At 35.3% G+C, this 22,124-nt stretch overlaps 1 protein-coding gene across 3 annotated transcripts in view; it reads left to right on the forward strand.

Annotated features, from left to right (window-relative positions):
• The window catches only part of MTDH (metadherin), a 33,929-nt gene extending 12,318 nt beyond the window's left edge, over positions 1 to 21,611 (forward strand). Inside the window, exons 5-13 of one of the 3 annotated variants that reach the window (XM_066333918.1) lie at positions 555 to 623; positions 3,071 to 3,322; positions 5,853 to 5,939; positions 7,746 to 7,844; positions 9,915 to 10,039; positions 10,596 to 10,715; positions 13,093 to 13,212; positions 16,991 to 17,147; positions 18,765 to 21,611. In XM_066333918.1, the coding sequence (XP_066190015.1) occupies positions 555 to 623; positions 3,071 to 3,322; positions 5,853 to 5,939; positions 7,746 to 7,844; positions 9,915 to 10,039; positions 10,596 to 10,715; positions 13,093 to 13,212; positions 16,991 to 17,147; positions 18,765 to 18,835 (1,100 nt within the window). In that variant the 3' untranslated portion in view covers positions 18,836 to 21,611. The remainder of the gene's footprint in view (positions 1 to 554; positions 624 to 3,070; positions 3,323 to 5,852; positions 5,940 to 7,745; positions 7,845 to 9,914; positions 10,040 to 10,595; positions 10,716 to 13,092; positions 13,213 to 16,990; positions 17,148 to 18,764) is intronic. The other 2 variants (XM_066333933.1, XM_066333926.1) reach the window with 2 other exon arrangements.
• The last annotated feature ends 513 nt before the right edge of the window (positions 21,612 to 22,124 follow it).

A 22,124-nucleotide genomic window follows, 5' to 3' on the forward strand; every position in this document is an offset into this window, starting at 1 on the left:
GTTTACATAGAGTTTCAGGAAATGGTAGTTCCAACTGTCTCTATGCACTGTTGCTAACCATATACTGTGATGACCTCTCCACTTGGAATCCTTTAAGTATCATACTTTTTTTGTATCTTATGTATCACCTTGTCCAAGACTAATCCAAAAATTCAGCTGTATCTAGTGTTTTCATGGTAAGGTAGAAGTTCAAAATAGTTTCAAGTCTGAAGTATTAGAGCCACTCTTTGCTTGTGAATGACAACCTGTGTTTTAGATTTATGCTCTTCATTCATTGGGAAAGTAGCTAAAGTTCTTTGAAATCTGCAGTTACTTGGTGTATGGGTCTTAAGTCACTTGGAGTGCATTCTGTCTGCAACATAAACACAAATAATAAAAAATTAAGCATTTTAAATTTTATCTTTAAGTTTTCTGGAATTGTTGTCATTTACTGTGAGGTACTAATAATATATTCTTTTCTTAAAATATTAGTAATGGATTGTTACAAGATTTTTACAGGTGTTGCTGTTTAAAAAAACTTCATCTAGCTTTGTTTCCTCTTACTTCTTAATCAGGTGATGCACTTTTGAATGCACAGATTAACAGTTCTAAACCTGCAAAGGGGGAGTCATCAATTCCACAAGGTAAAATTTAATTTTCATTATTGGTCATCCTAAGTAATTAGAGAAGTATTTTACAGAAGTGAAAACAGCAACTGTTGGTGCAAGATTTTGAGTTACTGATGTGGAACTTTGCTGTACATCTGGCTCTTTTGGCTATGCAGATGTTACACTTCTAAGTTGCAATTGTTTCTTAAGAAGTTGAAAATAGTCTCTGTTACATGTAGGAATACAATTCAGTATTTCGAATTTTCAGTCAGATGACCTATTATAAAAATTTCATGTACAGAACAGTAACATTTATTTTTAAGCTCTGCTGAAAATTTCTTTATGCTAGCTTTTCAAACTTACTCGCTTATTTGTGTTCATGAATTATTTGCCTAAAGAAAACCTCAGTACTGATAACTGCAGAACTCACAAGTCCTAATTATTGTTCACACTTGTTTCAGGTTGAATATGCAAGTTACTCAGTTCTTTACACTCTCCTTTGAGATGCATAAAAACATTCATTTTGAAAGTTCTTACATATTTACATGTTTATAAAAAGAATATGCTTGACATATGTCATACACATAACTTAAAATATTTGACTAGTGAATCTTAACAGTTTTCTAATAACAGATATTGCTATAATAATACCTGAAGTGAATTAGTTTGCCATAGTGAAATCAAGATGGTTGTTACTTACATATAGCCAACATTAGCTATGTTGCTTTAATCAAAAGTAGCTAGTGTTAATAAGCAAGTCAACAAATGAATTATTAAAAGCACACAGATCCAGAAAGGGAATCCCTTTCTGCTTGTTTTTGAGAGTTTTACTTCACATGCAAATTTCCTATACTGTGGCACAGAAGGAGGGAGCTGTATTCTTCAGAGATACCTAATGGGAAGACAGGAGGCAGTAATCAAGTTTCAGTAAGGGGAAATTCAGACAGGTCACGAGGGAAAAAGCTCTTCATGAAATAGTTCAAAGCATCTCCGGGCAATCAGTCTTTTGTGTTTGCAGAACTTCAATAACGTAGTATAATTTTGCTGTGCCTTGAGCAGAAGGTGGGACTAGGTGACTCTGGGAGATCCTTTACAATCTTAAGTTTTCTGTGATTCAGTGAAAAGTGGCTGGTCATTTAGAAGTTAAAATTTTTGACAAGAGAGTAGTATAATAAACAGATTATCAAGCTCTGCTTCAGGACCTCAGCTGCCTTTTTGCAAAGCTGCAGAAAGGTTTTTCTGTCAACTGCAGTTTGGTTTCTGTCTCTTTGGTATTCTTTTAGTTGCCTTTCCCTAGGACTTCACATTACTCTGGGAGGACATTTACTGACAGGAGCAATGTTAGTGCTGTAGAGAAAGGGCAACGTTTTTTGTACAGCAGTGGTGACCTTACAGTGTCTGTGTTTGGAAATGATTTGTCTGAGAAAATCTAGGCATATCTCACCTAATTAATTCTATGTCAGTGCGGCCAGCTTGAGTTGGGCGTGTTCATGCTGCCTGAGTTACAAGTTCATTTGAAAAATGTTTGGTCAGTGTTTTTTGTTGGCATATGATACGTACTTGTGCATGAAGGTTTGGCTTACTGTTTAGGTGTTACACTTGTAATATGTGAATATTTCTTAATTGCCTGTAGAAAAGCAGTTTTTCTGTTTTTTCCACTGCATCTAGAAAAAGAGAAAGGTGATTTGATATACAAAACACTTCGGGAAAGGTTTGTGATATATAGGAAGTGAAGCTGGGTGCACCAGCCCTTATATTTTAGAGGGACATAAATTTAAAGAACTTCTATTATGATCTTTGTCTCAGTGCACTGCTGACTTCTCAAAGTATACATTAAACTTGCAGTGGCTAGTAATTTCTCTTCAGGGTAACATGTAACAGACTCTTGCAGTGCTGTGGTCTTTTACCTTAGTGTAACATTAAATATGTTACTTACAAATTGAGTGTTACTATGATTTTCATCTCTTACTGTGAGGTACTCTATGGTCAGTATGATATCTATGCTCTTTGTAAATCCTGTGTAGTGTTTAGGAAGTATTTTCTAATACTTGGTAATTTGATCTGTTGCTTGGAAAACTGCTGCATGCAGTTATGAAGCAGAAAATCCTCTTTGTTTTCCATAGGTCATCTCCATACTCTCTAAGAGGAGTTAGCTGACAGTGTTGAAAGTACCCGCCCCACTGTTTTTCTGATCTAAAGACACTGGTTCACCAATACATCAGCCCTATAAAGAAAGAGATTAGGAAAGAGAGTGTACTTGGTGCTGCTTTTTCTTCCGTGTTCAAGCTAGTTGACAGATGGTGCATATCATCTGAACTGGAAAATCAGCTGAGAACAGAGCAGCAGCCCTGTGTGTATCACACTGGTGTAGCAAAGCTGCTGCTCATTCAGGGATTTTTTATTAAGTGAATATGGATATAAGTGATATTTTAATTCTTCATCCAGTTCTTATTTTAACTAATACTTTTATTATTGTATTTAAGTTTCTCCAGGATTGAGTGAAAGCCATACAGTAAATGGAGGAAGCTGGAATGAGAAGTCTGTAAAAATCTCCTCACAGATTGGTGTAGGGGAGGAGAAATGGACATCTGTTCCTTCAACTGCAGCTGGGAAGAGGAAGACTGAGACATTGGCTTGGGGCCAAGACACTGGAGATGCTAATGGAAATGGAAAGGACTGGGGTGTAAGCCTGGTGGGCAGGCCCTGGAAAGAGAGATCTTTGTTCACTCCTATTGGTAAGCTATTTCCAAAAACTTGCTTCACATAAGCATTTTTACATAAATGTATTTTTTAGTAGTAGATCTCTGAAATATTTTTATGTTTATATATGAAAGAAATCTTGATGTGATCTAGTGAGATGTTAACAATTTCTGTTCAGTGTAAGTTCTGATGGCTTAGCATCTCTCTGTACAGTTAAAACCGGGGTTTTTGAGTTTATCTGACAAAATTATTTCTGTGAAGAAGTGCAGTGTTGTATATCACTTTATGAAGGTTCTGAAGATGGTTACTAAGCCGTTTAAAAGTGTAATTTCTTTTAAATAACATCCTAAAACCCAGGTGGTAAGTCTATTCTGGTCCAACATGATCAAATCAACTGTGTACAGTTTTGGCAGGTGTTTTTTAGGCTGCAGGCCTAAACATTGTTCAACTCTTGTGACACTTATTGTTACACCGTTTTTCTCATTAGAACCTGATTTTTAGTGCTGCAATTTTCTGCCTTTTTCACTTGTGCTGTCCATACTAGTAATGGAGAAGAGATTTCTCGGTTTCTCTCTGGGCAGCGATCATCATATTGGTAAATGCTGTGACAAGGCACACTGTTCAGTCTAAGTAATCCTCATCTCTTCTGGAAAGCAGTGTTCCTTTGTAGTCAGCAGTGTCCCTTCAGTCTTGTCGAGTCTTAACCCCAGCCAGCAGCCAAACCCCAGCCAGCCGCTCGCTCACTCTGCCACCAGCAGGATAGGGGAAACAGTCGGAAGGAGAAAAGCTGGAAAACTCATGGAAAACATAAGGACAGCTTGAGAGGGAAAACCCATGCGTGTAAACAAAGCAAGGAAATAATTATCTACTTCTCATGGGCTGGTGGGTGCTCAGCTATCTCCAGGAGATCAGGGCTCCGTCACATGTAGTGGTGACTTGTGAAGACAAACACCATAACTCCAGATGTCCCTCCCTTCCTCCTTTTTCCCCCAGCTTTATATACTGAGCATGAAGCCACATGGTAGGGAATGTTCCTTAGGCCACTTGGGGTCATGTGTTCGGCCTGTGTCTCTTCCAACTTCTTGTTGGGAAGACAAACCCCAGCAGCCTTGCTGCCAGCAGTACAAGAAGTGGAAAGAGCCTTGACTCTGTGTGAGCACTGCTCAGCAACATCCCTGTATTACAAACCTTGTTTTCAGCACAAATCCAAAACACAGCCCTATCCCAGCCATAATGTGCAGAAGTCTAGACTTTCTTTTGTTTGTCTTTTATTTCTCTTCTTTTATTTCAGTTATTTCATATATTGAAACAGAATTCCTAGGCTAGATCTGATACACTCTTGGAAACTTTACTATTGCTAAGAGAAGTAAAGGGTTTTTTTCATGTTCTGGCTAGATGTGTTCTGCTGTGTATTCTAATAAGACAGTTTGTAGTGACTAACCAGCTTTTTGTTGGTTTTGTTTCTGAGGATACATCATGTCCACCAAGCTGATTTGCTTCTGGTAAAAGGAATAATTTTGTGGGTGAAGGAGAGCAGTGAAAGTCTTTCATGATGGCTTGACTAATGTTTTCAACACTGTCTCTCACAGTATTGTTGTATCCAAACTAGAACAGGTAAAAACCTGGTCAAGGCCAAAGAATTGTCAGTAAGTTCTACTGTCCCTGAAGGCTGGTGCAGGAGGGTTATCATAGGGCTGTGCTTACACCTGTCTTGTTTGTCATCTTTGTAAGTGACTTGGAGGAGGCAACCATGTAATTCACATCCAGTTTCCAGATTACACCAAACTTAAATGTGGGGGCAGGAATTAGTTGAAACAGCCCAGGTCAGGGGTCCCATCCAGAAGGACCTAAACCTGATGGGAGTAATAGGCCAACAGGAACCTGAGGAAGTTCAGTGAGGACAAATGTCAGGTGCTGAATCTGGATTGGAAGCAACCCTGGCTGGATGTTGACTGCCTGGATTGCAGCTTTGTGAATTAGGAGTCTTGATGGGCACCGTATTGGACATGAGCCAGTCATAGATCCTGGCAGCAAGGATCCTACCAACAGTATGCTGGGATGCATTAGCTCAGGAGTCAGTAAATTGGAGGGGAATGACTGTCTATTTTTTGGAGAACATTTGGAGTACATGTCCAGTTTTTAGCCCCTTCTCGCCCAGTTAAGTAAATGTAATTCTAAATAAAAGTAACTTAATAGTTCTTACTGGTTATTTCTACTTATTTTCTGCCTTACATATAATAGTCTAGTATGTCTTGCAGTAATGAGAGGAATAATAGTATGAGGCTCAAGAAACAATTGACTCTTTTGTGAGAAGTTTATACATAGAAAAGCCTGTAAAGGGAAGATGATCTTGGAATGCTTCAAAATTGTTTCAAGCTGTGTGTTCATAAAGTCGCATCTCTATCAGCATTGATTAATGCCCTCAGTTGTGTGAAATGTCATCATGGCTGGACTAACCAGTGTTTTTCTTATCCAATTCATAATTAAATAGCTACATTTTCAACATTGCCAGCAGTGTGTGATGCTCTTTTATTTTTATTTATTTTTTGCCCCCTTCCCCCACAGCTGCTTGGAATGTGGATGCAAGGATTAATACCTCTGAACAGAACTCTACTTCTTTCTCCTCGTTTGGATTAACTCCTGGAGTTTCTGGTATGTGTGCCTTTCCAAAGATTTTTCTACTCCACCAGGTGGAATAGAGTTTGCCAATTGTTACTAATATGCATTTTCTCATTTTTCTTTGGGAATAGTACTGCAAAGAGGTGAAAAAGCTATTACCTAGAAAGCTATTTTGTTATGCTGAAATTGTGCAGTGAAGTAATTGTTTTAAGTTGATAATTAAAAGGTAGCTCAGTCACAGAATATTAGTAAGAAGGTTGGAACTACAGGGGGTTGGAATGAGATGATCTTTAAGGTATGTTCTAACCCAAATAATTCGATGATTCTGTGATTTGTTATTTAGCCTTCCTGTTTGTGTGTTAAGTCTAAATGATGGGCATAAGAGATTGCTCAGCATTGCGATGTCTCAAATTAGAGATCAGAAGATTTCTTTCTAGGAAAGCCTATTTAGCCCAGTCTTCTGGGAGGTTTGTTATTTGATGATTGAGTTTTTCCCCATCAAGGAACTGAATCACTACTTTGAAAATATGTTCCATAGGCAGGATTTGAAGTCTTAGGTCTTTTCTCTGTATTACAAATGGAAATGTTGAAGCTCTGGGGTTTTCTTTTTTGAAGGGTTATGTGCTGTGGAGTACAAACCTGTCTTCATAATAAATCTCGTGTGTTTAACAACTAACATAAGTCCTACAATGATCTATTATAAAATAAAGGGATCATATGTCAGGTTCTCTGCTCTTGCTTGCTTACGCCATGAGCTTGCCGTGGCAGTTTTCTTTTTGGAAGTAGCTGGCCAAGTGCTTATGCACTTAGGCTATATTTGCTTGTATTGCAGTTTATACGCTTTTAGCTGTTGAACTCAGGCTCTGTATCCAGCATCTTAATTGTACAGAGAGTTTTAATTAACCAAAAAAAAAAAAAAGCCCCAAGCAGCCATCTGAATCCAAGTTCAGTCTCTAAGCTAAAACTTATGAAATTTTATTAAATAAAGGAAGATGACACACTGAGCTAAGATTCAGCTGCAAGACCATTTCAACTTCAAGAGAAATATGAAAAAGTGAAGTATATTAATTTTCTTTGATGCACCTTAACCAACAACATTGTAATGCAAAGTGACCACAGAAGAAATGAAAACATGTCTGTGTTTCTGGTATCTGAGATACCTTTTGCAGAGGTGTATGTAAGATAGAGACCCAGGTTCTAGTCAAACAGAATTTCAGAAATTCATCATACAGTAAAATATTGATTTATCTCATTCTTACAATTAGTTTTTGTTTACTTTTTTATGAAATGGTTTTCTTTGTTGTTTATTATTCTGGAAACAGTTATGTTAGATGTGTAGCACCTTCTTTTATGACTGGTATTTGCCTTACTGTTGTTTGTCCTGCTGATTTTATGTTCTTGAAAACTTTAAATAAGAATTGGATTCTTAGTAATGTATAATTTATTTGGTCTGCAGTGTAATTAATGAGGTTTCTTTCTAGTGATCTTTTCTTTTAAGCTTCTCCCTGTAAGAGATCTTATTGATACAGGGTGACAATTTTGTTACCTGTAAAATTTGATTGTGTGTTTTAGTTTGAGGAGACTGCTTTTACTCACCCTTGTCTCTTTTCATGTTCTTCTCATTACTTTCTTTTGTCTTCCTTCTTCAGCTTCCTTGTTTTCTGAATATACCTCATGCACAAGAGCCTGCTAATTTTTCTGACTTCTGGAGTCCTTAAAATCTGAATCTTTTCTTTGAGCCTTTTGTCTTGCTTTCCCACTTTGATTTGACTTTTTTCCCTAAGAAAACTTCAGGATGCTTGCTAACTTAAAAGTACAATTTTATTTATTCCCTTTCAGGTTCCAACAGCGAATCAGTTTCTCAGGCTGGTACTTCTGATTTTCAGTGGGATTTAAGTCATGCTCAACCCCCTGTTGATGACGAATGGTCTGGGTTAAGTATGTTCCTCTAAAGTGTTCATTAACAAAATGCCAATTACTGTTAAAATGTAGTTATTTATATTAGCTAGTTGTATTAGACAGTGGTGGGTATCTGAGAAAATACCTGGAATGCTTGACTTCTGTAAGCTAATGGACAGTTTGAAAGAATTAGAAAGAAGCATTTTGATAAATTTTGGTAGAAAATGGTTAATTTTTAGGAAAAATACTTGGATATTCAAACTCAGAAATGAGAGAGCTCATGCATTTTAAGACAGAGAAATCTTTGTAAAAAAACAGTCTTGCTGCAAGTGATGAGGAAAAAATCTACAGCAAGCCTGAAAAATACGTATTTAGTAGATAGAATTTGAGTCAGTTTGTTTCCACATGTTTGTACCTTACTGGGAAGTTAAGGTGATATCAGACTCTTGTATTTAATTTAATTTGCTTTCTCATTTAGCAAGCATTAGGAAGTTCTTTCGTATATAGGAAGCATGTAGAGGATAGAAATAACTGAAATTACTTGGGAGTTATAGTAAAGTTGGTGTTTACACCCCACTTTCTTCTCCCTGTTTATGAAAAAGTATAGTGCATCTAATTAGGCATCGACCTGAAGAATTGTTCAGAAGTTGACAAAAGCAGCCTTGCATGTCTCTAAGACCAACTTACTGCAGTTAAATGACTGGAAAAGTGGAATAGATTGATGCAGTCCTTGACTCCACCACTGTTGGCATGAGTTGCTCTGTTACCAGATAATTTTAAAACTTACCTTTCGTGGTTTACCTAGTTTAAGGATAAGGAAAGCACATTTCAGTTAATAATTTGAAAGTCATCAGCTTTACATTTTATCAAAAGCATAACTGATTCACATATCTGAGCATAGAATGTTTGTGGCTGAAGTTTCTGTTGGTAGAATTCATCATAGTCATTAACTAAGAGTACACTAACAGAAGTGGGCAAATGCAAGTTTAGGCCAAAGTGATACACAGGTACACCCAACTGCTTGATCAGGATCAGGACAGCAAAATTAACTGTATGTACAAATACTACTAGTTTTTATTATTACTAAGAATGGATTATTTTTCTTAAGAAACAATTGAGAGGACAGGTAGATAAACTGAGAAGTGTTGAGTAATACTTCTTTTCAAATTAGTAAATTTTAGGAGCTGAAGTAGGTGTCAGTAACATAATATTTTTATTAGGAAAGTTTCTATCTATTCTAAATATTCTAAGTAGTCTTAAGATATCTTAGTGTATTTTGGCTTCATAATGTTGCCAATAAATTTAATTGGATTTATGAATGCTTTTTACTTTGACTTTATTTTCAGTTGTTTAAATTGAATCCCCCCTAGTTGGCAGATCAAATTTGCCTATTCTTCAGTTTGGTACAGACTGGGGGGGACAAATATTTGTGATGTTAATATAAATGAAATGAAAATACAATCTTTTACAATGTGTTCCGTTTTAAAATTGGCTTGCTGCAATTTTCTACTGAACATACAGTCTAAGACTTACTTCTTCACTTCAGATATTTTTGATTTTTATGTAATTGACCCTTTAAACCTATCATTACATCATAAATGAATAAAATAGAGTATGGACTTAAGAGTCTTAGAAAAAAAGGTTAATTAAAAATGTCAGTATTATAAGATGGCTTTTGAATCAGTAAGATTTACAGTTTCAGATATATCACTTTTAAAAGAATCTTACTAAGGTAAGATTGATCAGTGTTACAGTTCATCCTAATTTTTTCACAAACTAGAAAGAAAATACAGAGAACAGCTTAAGATAGAGAACAACTTTTAAGTTTGTTCCTCTTCACATAGTTTAAAAACATATTTTGAAACAACTACATCTAGCTAGCTGCTGCTGTGATTAGGCTCTGTCAAATCACTGTCATACTCATTACTTTAAAAAGTCCTCCACTTATCAATAAAGTCTTTACCTTTTTTCCAGAAATACAAGAAATTGCTATTTATAGCTTGATATCAAGAAGTGAATATATGTGTAGGGTTTTTTTCATTTTTACACTGGAAATGAGCACCTGTAGAATAAGGCAATATTCCTGAAAAAACCTTTTAATCTTTGTAGATGGACTTTCTTCAGCTGATCCAAGCTCTGACTGGAATGCACCAGCTGAAGAGTGGGGAAACTGGGTAGATGAAGAAAAAGTTGCTTCTGTTCCTCAGCGTGAAGAGAGATCTGATACTCAGAAGGTAAAAGGTGGTATTTTCACCTTAGCTCCAGGACTTTGTCCTTACCACTGCCATTTCTTAAAGTAACTTAAAGGGTAATGATAAAGGTAATCTCTCATCATGGTTACACTGATAAGAGTAGCGTGACTGTGTTTGCTCTGTGCACAGAGAAGGAAAACACTGAATGTTATGGTGAAGAGAGAAATCACTTAGCTCCATGTTAAACCTTTCTGTCTTGCCATAATTATAAGGACTACATTATTAGTATGTACTGGGAGGATTTAGATCTGTTTTTATAAGTACTCCTTGACAATATTTAGTTGTCAAGTATGAAAGCAGCATTTCCATACCGCTAGTGCTTGGTGATCTGTTGCCTTTTCCATTCCCAGCTCCTCTGCCTGTATTACCAGATAGCATGTAAAGAATGTGGTCCTTCTAGAATGAACTGAACAGATAAGACTGTGTTCATTTCTGCTAGTATATGCAATTCCTTATGGCTATTAACTTATGTTTAGACTATAGAAGGTATGCTTCATTGTAATTTTAAATGCTAAGTACCTTCTGTTCCCATGTGAAGATTTCAGAAAATGAAAGAGAAAAAGCAGAGCCAATTCTTCAGAGTTCTACAAGTGTCAAATCCAAGAAAAAGAAGAAGAAAAAGAAGAAGCAGGGTGAAGAAACAAACTCTCCTGCACAGGTAAAATCTGTATGGTTTAAAAGGCAATTGCAAAGAATTCACAACATTGCCTTATCTTTGAATATTAGCATCTTGAACAAAAATTATCTTTGGGAAATTAAGTTCTTTATGGGATTGGATTGTATACAATTGTGTTTCAAGAGTTAAATTAATTCTTATTTTACTAGTATTTCCTTAGTTTGTTGTATTCACAAGTTGAACGTGGGATAATTTGTAGTTTCGCTGAATTTATGAAAAGTACAAAATGCATGGAAAGTATTTATCCTGAGTTACTTATTTTCTATCAAATCTGGATTCTGTACTGTAGGGATGCTTCCAAGTGGAATTGTCCTCTGCATGGGAAGCCTTCTCCTCATGTCCTTTGAAAGACAGCTGCTGTGGTGAATATAGCTAGTTAGGAGAATGAAAGAAATCGAAGTTTTCTCTTAAGCTGTCTTCAAGTACAATCATGTGAGAATATAATGGTTTTCTGAAGTACTGTTTTGATTTATGTGAAATGATAAGTGCTAATGCTTCAAACTCAGTTGGTGGACCTACTCTGAGAGTCAGATTTCAACAAGGGAAAGAATATTTTCAAACTGAGGGTGAGGATACTTGGAGTTTTCTGTGTTACTTAAATGGCTTTTGAAGAATTGCATTGAAACAGATTTGTAAAAATAGCAAAAGCAAATTGCTCTTCACATGGCAATTGAATCATGTTTGAATAGATCAAACAAATACTTTCCTAATGGGAGAAAGCTTTTAATAGCTCATAATCAGAATGCATCCTGCTTGTGTTTATTGTAAACAGCCATTCCTAATTTACACTCTTTACAAAATAACCAATGTTCAGTGGAATTTGACAAGATAAATTAGAGAAGGAAAGCAAAAACCTCAGTCATACTTGCTTTAGATTTGCTTTTATGGTTATCACATATTCAGTTTATTAAAAGTTCTAAAACATTAGAGTCCTGTTACATGAAATTTTATGTGGAGGTGGAGCTAGTGTTGATTTCCCTTGTTTCTTTTGAGGTGAATTCGGTCTGGATGCACTAGGGCTGCAGCTTTTTTTTAAATTTAAATCTGTTCTGATCTCTGCTATGACTAAGTATAAGTCGAGATTAATAGGTTATGGTTAATAGGTGCTTGTGGGTGTCCTACATGAATCTTAAAGGTCAGTGAGGACATTCTGAATTTTTTTGCATTGCTTGTGATGTGTCTTCTAAAAAAATTACAAATGCCAGGTAGAGTCCTACTTTCTCTATTAACATAATCAGATTTGCTATTCCACTCACTGTTCTCCAAGCGCTCCAGTTTTGTTACTTTCTGTTTTAGTCCATCAGTCTACAAAGCCATCAGTTTACAGATAAAAACTTATCTGTATTAAATTTTTATATTGAATTGGGAATTTTGCATGATAGGAGCAGACTGAACTGCTAATACATCACAGAAGCTACCCTTGTTACAACAGTTTAGTAATTTAACTTGCCAGTCCTACTTCAAACTCATTTAAAATTTGTATATTTACCCTCTGAAAATGGAATGCGTTCATTTAAACATCTTCATCTTTCTCACTGATTGTACTTAAATGTTCACACTCGTTTGTTGACTTCAGTGTTTGTCAAGGCAGTAGAAGCTGAAGAGCTTGGAGTAAGCCACTATGTGTTCCTTACTGTCAGGAATCAACAGACTTAGGCTGCATTTTCATAAGGAAATGAATAAAGGAACAGTGTTTCCAGTTTAAACTCAGAGACCTCTTCGCAACCAGAGGATTCTTCTAGTGCCACTAATAAGTGTAACTACTCTAATTCCACATTTAAAGTTAAAACTTTCCACTTCACATTGTCTAAGGAGTAAAGGTTGAGACTCTTGGATATTTGGGATATATTTTCAATTTCTGTACTGAGGTTTACCTCACAGGCAAACTTTAATGTTTTGCAACTGGGTTGCAGAAACATTAAATCATAATAAGGATAGAAAACTATGCAACTTGCATTTTAAAACTTGTAATAAAGCATAGAACCGAGAGCAGTCAAGTGTCATTGTGATACTTTTGCAAAGTGTTTAGAGTAAATTCATTTTAATTTCACATTCATAATTTAACAGGACTGTGAAGTGCAGTTCTTTTTGAGATTGGGATTTTTGTTAGTAAATTGCTTGAAGCATCCTGCTTTCTAGGCTTTATTGGATTCTATGGGCATTTTTTTATTATGTTGTTCTATACGTTTTGAGTGCTGGCATAGGCTAGTGTGAGCCCACTATTTCAATTATTCTTTTTGACAAATTTTCTGAGTTATAGAAGCTGATTATGGTGGCAAAACTCACAGGGGAGAAGAGTCAGAACTTGACTACAAACATGGGCTCTTCTTTTTTTCCCCTCCCGGTCCCGTTTTTGTAGGATGCTGAAGAACTGGATAGAGAAGCCGGAGAGCAATTTCAGGCGGATACCTCAAAAGTTCAAGCACAGCAGGAAAGAGCTTTTTCTTTGAAGACCATAAGTACTAGTGAACCAGCTAAGGTAGGGATACTAAATTTGATTTATGTTACAATTTGATTTGAAGTGCTCAAGTAATTTGACACATTAATTTGTGTAGATAAGGTTACAGTAAGAATACTGTTTCAGGCTGTATGTTTATGAATATGAAGGTAATTGAACAGATGAATTTTAGGTAGAGGTCAGTTATGAGTTTGAATAAGTATGTCTATGCTGAAAGGCAATATCCTCCAAATCAGTAGTCGCTTTCTTAACTGTCAAGTTACTTTCTTGTTTGAATATTCAAGCAATGGTTTAAAACTTAGAAATGTAGAAACCTAAGAACTAATATGTGTGAGCACAATACTAGTGGCACATTCTGTTGTTACATTGCAATACAATGACGTGTTACTAACTTAATGTATTCTGACTTAAATGCAGTCTAAAGTTGATTTTTGATAGCTATACTGAACTTAATGACTGAATAAGAAAAGGTTTTTTTGAACCAATTCACAGACTGTTTAGTTCAGTTCACAGTTGAAACATATTCTGGAGAATACAAGTTCCCTTTCAACCTTTCTCCAAATCGCAGCTTTCTTACATACAGCTGCTCTATGAATCATCACATTCTAGGAAGGTGTAAAATATTTAATATTTCTAGTGGCTTTGATTTTTGTTTTTTATTTCCATAAAGAGTGAACACTAGTGACATGGCAGATTGATACGAGAGAGTATATGTCAGAATACGGAGTTTTAATTTCTAATTGCTAAGCATTAGTTTTATAAAATTAATAAGGTCTTAAGAGTCAAAACATTAGAGTGAAATCTTTTACAAGAGGCTGCAAGTTACCAAATAGAAAGTACAGAAGTACATTTTTGGTTGAAAATGTCTTGAAGAGCATGCTCAGACATACTTATGGCTTACTCTAAATACCCTACATCAAAGTAGAGCTTTACTAAAACTGATGAGTTTAGTTCAGTTCAACTTTTAAATCAAGTTTGGTAACAGCTGCCTATTCTGACTAGTGTATTGTTGGGATTTGTGGTGGTTTTTTGAAGCTGTACTTGAAAAGACATCTGCCCGTGTATGCAAGTGGCTTTATTCCTGGAAGTGAGTTTTTGTTATATTTTAGAGGCTTTAGTTGGAAATATGTAGACAGAAAACTTGGAATGTGACATCAAGGTGGCAGGTTTTTGACTTCTAGAAAAAGACGTAATAGTGCATCCTGGAAGACTATAACTTCTGCTGTTCAGAAATCTAAACTTATTTGAAAAATATCTGTAGTTAATTTTTTTTTCCTCACAAGCTGTCAGCGCTGTCAAAATAAAAACCCAGTTTTAGTAGACTTTGCTCAGTGCTGTACTGTTTATAATCACACCCAACTTCCTAGGTGATTTGATGGCATCAGCATCTCATGTAGACCTACACTGCAGTTTTTGAGGGGCTTGAGGGCTTCTGTTACTCATGAATCTTAAATTCAGTCTGTTCGTATATCTGTCTAGGTATAGCTGTGTAAGTGGTAACTGAAATTACATATTCTGTATTTACCTTGGTGTGGGGGCAGAAGACAAATGAAGTTATTACTAACATCCTCTGGAACTGGAGCTGATAAAGGACAACTTGTGAATTGTTGTATCTGACATGCAGATGTTCTGTCAGTCTTTATCAAGTCTCCTTGACATCAGATTTGGCTTCATTGTAATTTCACACATGCAAAGATGCCTTCCAATATTGTTTGACTGGGCTGTTGTAGAAAGTTTTAGAAATGGTCTATGACTGATGTAAGAAATGGATGACTTGAGATTTTAAGGTAGATAGTTTAGTCTTAAGCAAGTGCTCCAAAACATGAGAGTGAAATATAGGGAAAAATAAACTGAGTGCAAACAAGTTATTATTCAGGATATCATCAGAAACAGCTGAATGGTCAAGGTTGTGTTTCACATCACAGTATCTGGAGATGGTATTTCCCCCATGCTGTACATTGGAGGCTGCATTGAAACCTTTTGCATTTTGTCAGCAGGCACAAGTTCTAAATGAAGAGAGATACTTGGAAAAAGAAGTAACAGTTTGACAAGTCATTATTGAATAATAGAACTATGCCTATAACTATTTATATCAAATAGGCTTTATTTGTTGTTTCAGGCCTCCTCTCTGAATTAGCAGATATTATCCTAGCAAAGAGTAGTACCCATTTTTTAATGTTTTCATCACTACCCTCTTTCCTGTATCCAAAATTGAGACAGAGTATTTGGAAAAATGTCCAGATAGTACTGTATGTATTTGTATCATTACATTTGCAGTAATACTGCATGCTGTAACACTCAAGCTGCAACATGTTTCTTAGTCAACCTGACAGGTGAGCTACTAAAACCTTAATGGAGTTGCTTTACCTGCTGGTCAAGTGTGACTGTCCTAACAAAGCTGTGATAGCAATAGTTACCTAAATTGATTACCTGCACTAGAACTTTATATCCTCCTTCTATTTTAGAAATCACAGTTTGCTTAGTTCATTTATTTATGTATCTAATGATTGCTAACTATTAGTCAACATTAGAATTAGCTAAGTTTGGAATTCCTGTAGGATGAGAGTTCATTTTATTAGCATGGTTGATGTATAAAAAATATTTGAGATTACTAATTTTTCAATAGATTGAGAGAAATACTGCAGTTATGGATATAAAAAAACCTCGTTTCAGTTGATGTGTGAAAGCACAGCAAACTGTATATGGAAGATTAGAGAACTGCTATATTTCAAATTAATGTGTTGAGTTTTTCAATTAAAGCTGTTTAATTTCTTGCTTAGCTTGATACAATTAAAAAAGAAATTTGTATCTTTTTGCTCTCTTGAATGTTCTGACTGAATTTTTTGAGATGCTTACATTGTAGTGATGGAAGCAGTACAAACTGGTGACTATGGTGTAGAATCTGTACATCTGCATCCAGGGATGTAGACTTCACTATTTAGTTTTCAGAGTTCCAGGTCTTGGGTGCTGTAACATAACTACAGTTATGATTTCTTAATAACATCTTAAAGTTTGGGGTTTATTGCTTGGCTGAGACATTGTGTTCTAATACCTTCTTTTTTGAAGCCTTTTGTCTTTAGGTGACTTGCTATGTGATCTTACGTTTTTTATGTTCTGACTTTCCTATTGGAATGTCAAAATGATTTTTTTTTCTAATTTGCTGAAATTTTAATTGCAATAAGTGCTACACACTAGGGTACAGTTACATTTTGTCTCTGTAGTGGGAACCTTCAGAATCAACTAGATAATTGAAAGAAAACACTACAAATGCCTTTTACTTGGCAGTTGTTTCTGCAGAAAGTTCCACTGAAATACTTGCTGACTGCTCTCACCAATATTTGTTACTCTATAAGCATACAGTGTTTTGAGCAGTTTATAGGAATGACAGAAGATGCTTTTTGTTTGGGCTTTGAGTTATATATTTGGCCTATTTAACTTGCCTGCTTATCTTGCTATCAAATGCGTATGTGTAACTGTTTTACGTCTCTGAATATTCTAGAAACCTTTTAGGATCTTGGTGATTTATGGATTGGTCTCCTTTTCTTTGCATGTGCTGTATTTTAAGAATTAGTGTCGTTTATCTTTGCTTACATTCAATTAAAACTTTTGGCACTAGATGGCAGTCATAGTATTACAGCCTCAATTTAAAATTTGTGAGGATTTTAACCTTGGCTTAATTTTTCAGTGCCATCTTCTTAGCAGCTGCTGAGTATACTGCCAAAATAACACTGTGTAAGAGTTTTTATTTTTGTATTACTCAAAAAACTTTTGGAAACTCTTGTTTTTGTTTCTCAAATAGTCTGAGGAGGCTCCTTTGCGTGCTGTTTCTACTGAGCCATCTGTAATTGTATCAGAGAGCAATTCTGACAAGATCGTTTCCCAAGTGCCACAGATGCTGCAAGAGACAGATGTTTCTAGTCCCAATATTAAGCAAAACAGTGTGCCTCCTCCACAGAGTAAGTACCTCTCAGTGCAGTTTATTTGTTTGAAGTTAGGATGTGCTTTTTCCCCATAGAGAGTTGACAGAATGCTTTGCCCTGGAGTTTGATGTGAAATTGCCATATCAGATCATTGTGTGTCATTATTTATACACCTTGCCGTATTTTTAACTTCCTTAAAGTTAAAGACACCTTGATATATTTTCATTGTGAAGAAAAATTGGCTTCATATGCTTGGATGACTGAAAATGTCTGTTGGGCTTGTCCAGTCCTTAACAGACATTTGGATGTGCTCATCACCATTGGAACTGGAGCTCCATGCTGTGACTAAGGAGTTCTGCCAGCACTGTTTCAAAGGGCTGCTTGCAGGTCTTCAGTGGAGAACAGATGGTTACTGACATTGCAGTTGACAAAATATTTAACTACCAGAAATTTGGGAAAAAATACAAATAATTCAGGTTTCAGCCTACTGAGGTCTTTTGATTTCTCAATTTAGCTCATTAGCATCTTTTTCCATATGCTTCCATGTGATCATAGAGGGAAACAGTTGCTTATTTGGGAGTAGAAAGGTTTTGGGTGGGATTTCTTTTGTAGTCTTAACAGCACATAGATGAGGCTTAATTGCTGCAGTTACATTGTTTTTTGAAAATAATGCTGTGCCCAGAAACATCAAATGTACCCTCTGTAGTACTTAACAAAAGTGTTCGTACTCACAAGCACTGGAGTACTTGACAAAAGTACTCACACAGTAAACCAGGAAATTTAGAAGGGAAGTGAGGATGAAAGGTACTGCTTAAAAAAAAAAAAAGTTGTTTTGATTGAGATTCTTGAATAAAATTAATAAAAACTGAAGAACCCTAATTAATTGCTGGCTAAGTGTTGAAATACTAAATGAGTTTTTAATGACTGCAGAAGAAACATGATAACTTTATAATTACAAAATCTCATACAGCTGCTTTAATTGTCTTCTTGATTTTGAATACACGAAACAATGGAATATTTCAAGTCAATGTATCAACTTAGAACTACTTGTTCTGGTTCTAAAATAGGAAATTTTTGTTGACAGACTCATGCCTCAGCAATTGGAAGAACATCTCTTTGGTTCAGTATACACAATACTTAAGCTTTTTTACTACTTTTGGTAGCCAGCATGTTTTAAGGCACTGTTTTACTAAGAATGTTGTGCTTCTGCATTGGATTATGGATTCCATGTAACCACATCTTTACATAGTTCAATACTTCTAAAAATACTCTTCTGAGATGTCACATATGTCGTTGTTAAGAGCAGTGTAATCTGGTAAAAGTGAGCATTTAGTGTCAGTTTTGTACATGTACGTTACTTCTAGTAGGCCAGAAAATAACAATGACTCTAGTGTAAATGACACATTTGCAAAATTAATTACCTTTGATGTGTAACACTCTTAAGTATTTGTGGGGTAAAAAAGTAGGGTGAAATTGCAAGCGTTGCTTTAGATGCATTTCAAGTTATTTTCATTTGAAGCAGATGAATTAAACTTCCAGTTGATTGATCTGAATCACTTCCTAATAATACAGTGTGTATTATCCAGGATTTCAAAAGCCAATGCTGTGTAAGTGTTCTCAGTCTTAATGTTATAATTATGTTTTGTTTTTTAGCAAAGTCTGAAGAAAGCTGGGAATCTCCCAAACAAGTTAAAAAGAAGAAAAAAGCAAGAAGGGAAACGTGAGCTTCCTGAGATGGACATATGTTGCTGAATATTGTCATGAAGATTATGCTGTTTATGCAATAATTTGTGAACATGTACAGAATTTTATATAAATTTCAAACAATTTTTAAAAACAGAACTGCTGTGAACACAAACATCTTTAAAAAGGAATCAAATGAAAGTAACTTTAAGATATAGCAAACAGAACATGCTACATTTGAAAGACATTCTGAAGAATCTGTTTTTCCAACTTTTGGAGAGAGATCTTAATTAAAAAAAAACTGGTTTTACAACACAGTGCCCTGTTTACAACAGATTATACTCTCATCTACAGCTCCGGATAAAGGATTAATTTCAAGGAAGGGTTTTCTGTAAAAATAATCATCTGTACAATAGTGGGTGTTTCTTGCCTCTCCTATGAGTGATGCATTAGAAGCACAGAATGTCAACCATTTGAATTTGTTTCATGCCTAAATCAAAGTGCTTTGATTAAATACATAATCTGCCATATCTTTGCAGTAAGTTGGTTAGCAAATCTGCTAGCTCTCGCAGGAATCACAAGTGCAAATCATTAACCATTTGTACAGTCAGACCTTCATGGTTTATTATATGAAGTTAACACAATAAAACCGCTTTGGGTTAAAAGTTTGAGAATGTTATTTGAAACTTGAGTATGGTTCATGAAGTTATTTTTTATAATGTCTATTACCTTACTTGAATTATTGAAGATAACAGTATATTTTTAAGAATGCAGTAATGTGCATAAAAATTGGTTTTCTTTTTCATTCCCTACAGTTCTTGGTTGATTCAGGATCCCATCTAAAAACTGTATTCTTTCAACTTCTAAACTCATTAAATGAACTGAAATCAAACTTCTCCTTCTCCTAACAATTGTTGACTTACTGTACCCAATTCTGTTGTCTATATTACTAAAACTCTGAACAAAGCAAATTGAATTTTTCACTCACAAATTATTTGGATTTCAAAGATCTGTTGGAGAACTGGAGTAGCTTCAGACAGCTTTAATTGACAAAAACAGTTATCAGGAACACATTTTTTTACTGCCTTAACCTGTAGTATATAGAATGTGTCTAGACTTCTGGACAGGAATTAGTGTTTTTATATTAAAAAAAAAAATTATGCAAGTGAAGCAGTTGTAAAATAAAGACCATTTCCTGCTGGAAACTGTTAATTAAAATGGCATTGAAGATGTGTTGTCATTTTCAGGCACTGTAATGGCGTGTTATTGAACTGGAGATGTGTTTGTGTCTGTAAGGTACATGCTCAGCCATGTACACTGTAAATAGCCTTTATGAAAATTGGTTTTCTAAGGATGGTATTTAACATCACCTGGTGAGTTCAGTTGAAGAGTCAGGATTCTTTTCAAATGATTGACTTCTGGTTTTGTGGCACAAACAGAATTGTTAACAGCTGTAATGTGGTACTGATCAACAATCTTGTGCTCTTACTGTACTCAACTGCCGTTTGACAGTATTGCAAGGCAAGAAAAGATAATGCAGCAAGGTGGGTTTAATTGTACTGAAAATGCACCTGCTAATGGAGACCTTTCCTAATAAATGGATACTAACTTGCACAGGTATTAACTCCTTTATATCAGGAACCTGACACTCTAAATTGACCTGTTAAAATAAATCGAGCATATTGACGGTATTGATATATTTACTGGGAGGGAATAATGTTTAAGAGTGATGTTTGTCATGATTCATGTAAAATAAATTTAGAACTGAAGTACAGCTTTTCAAGGAGTATCTTAAGGTAAACATGAGAAATAGGATATTATTAAATCATGCAGAGTCCTTTGCACGTAAATAATACTATAAATTTTACTTGTCTTCATAGTAAAGGTTTAAAAATACCCTTTGAATTCAGGTTTTTAATGTATGTCTGAATTCTGTTTCCAATCTGTGTGTAATGCTATGACCCTCTTTTATGGAATTTACAAAGATTTTATGTAATGAAAGAGACTGCCCCCAAGGACTTTCACTGCATAAATTCTTTTTATTTTCTTTTGAAAATAAAATCGGTGATATTTCTTGGTTAGTCAAATCGCTTGTAATTCTGGAAAAAGAAAGAAACTAGCTAAAACATAGGAACCCTGCTAACTGACTGCTACTGCTAAGCAGGGTCATATAAATACAAAGCCTTCCTTTCAAAATGTTGTTACCTATATAGCAGCACCTCTTACTGTTTTCTCAATGTGCAGTTTCAATGTCTTAGAAAGCAAAACTTGCTTTATTTGACATTCATTGAAGAGGTAGTAACTCTATATCTTATTGTCTATGAATAGAAACTTGGTTATCTATGTACTGTCATGTTCCTATGATTCAAGCAGTGGTTAGTCTTAATGATACACTGAATCCAGACTTTGGTACTTGGATAGTGCAAAAAACACCATTTTAAAGAAACTTAATATTTTTTTTCTTTTTTCTTTGGGTTTTTTTTTCTGTTGTTGAATGCATGGAATGGTTTCATAAATCCAATATGTTGTTTTTTTCTAAATACTCTGGAATTATTTGTATGTGTAATTTAAACTTGTGATGATGTGTAATTGGATAGTCATGGCATATTTTTATTTCTTCTGTGGGGAGGGAAAGGTGTACAGAATTCATATGTGCTTGTTACAAAGGTAACTGTGCATTGGTTTGGAGGGGAGATGAAAACTGTATTTCTGATGCCCTTTTAGAAGTCTAAAGAAAAAAGTGCAAGTGAAGAGCACTACTTTAATATTTACTAAGAAAGAATGTACATATTAAAAGCATTTCAAAATTTATAGAAATATTGCTAGTACTGTTGTGTTGTAACTGAATTGTATCTTGCTTGAAACTGCCCTATTAATAGTTCCTAGCCATGGGATTTTTCCTGTGAATAAGGCTTCTGAAAAGTGCAGACATTAGAGTACATGGTTTAAATAGACTTTCATCTATTACTTGTGTCAACTCAACTAGGTTGCCCATCAAGGTTTCAGCTGTTAAAAAATTGAAGGTCTCTCACAGACACTTGTACCTGTGAGTCTCCTCCTGGTGACCACTGAGTAAAAATGAGCAGTTCTGGTTTTTCAGGCCAATACTAAAAGATTTCTTCATTGTTCTGCTGTAACTGGAAGGAAAAAAAATCCTGAAAATTTTAATTGCTTTTTGAAATACTCTGCTAAAAATACTTTAGTCTTAAAATTCTGAGTGAATTACTTCATTTAAGAGCAAAAAACATCACCCAAATTAATTTGGGGGGGAATCAGCTCAAAGTGCTGTGTGACTGATAGTTCTTAACTTGAAAGTAATGTGGCAACACA

Source organism: Sylvia atricapilla, chromosome 1 (genome assembly GCF_009819655.1).
Source record: "Sylvia atricapilla isolate bSylAtr1 chromosome 1, bSylAtr1.pri, whole genome shotgun sequence".
Taxonomy (NCBI): domain Eukaryota; kingdom Metazoa; phylum Chordata; class Aves; order Passeriformes; family Sylviidae; genus Sylvia; species Sylvia atricapilla.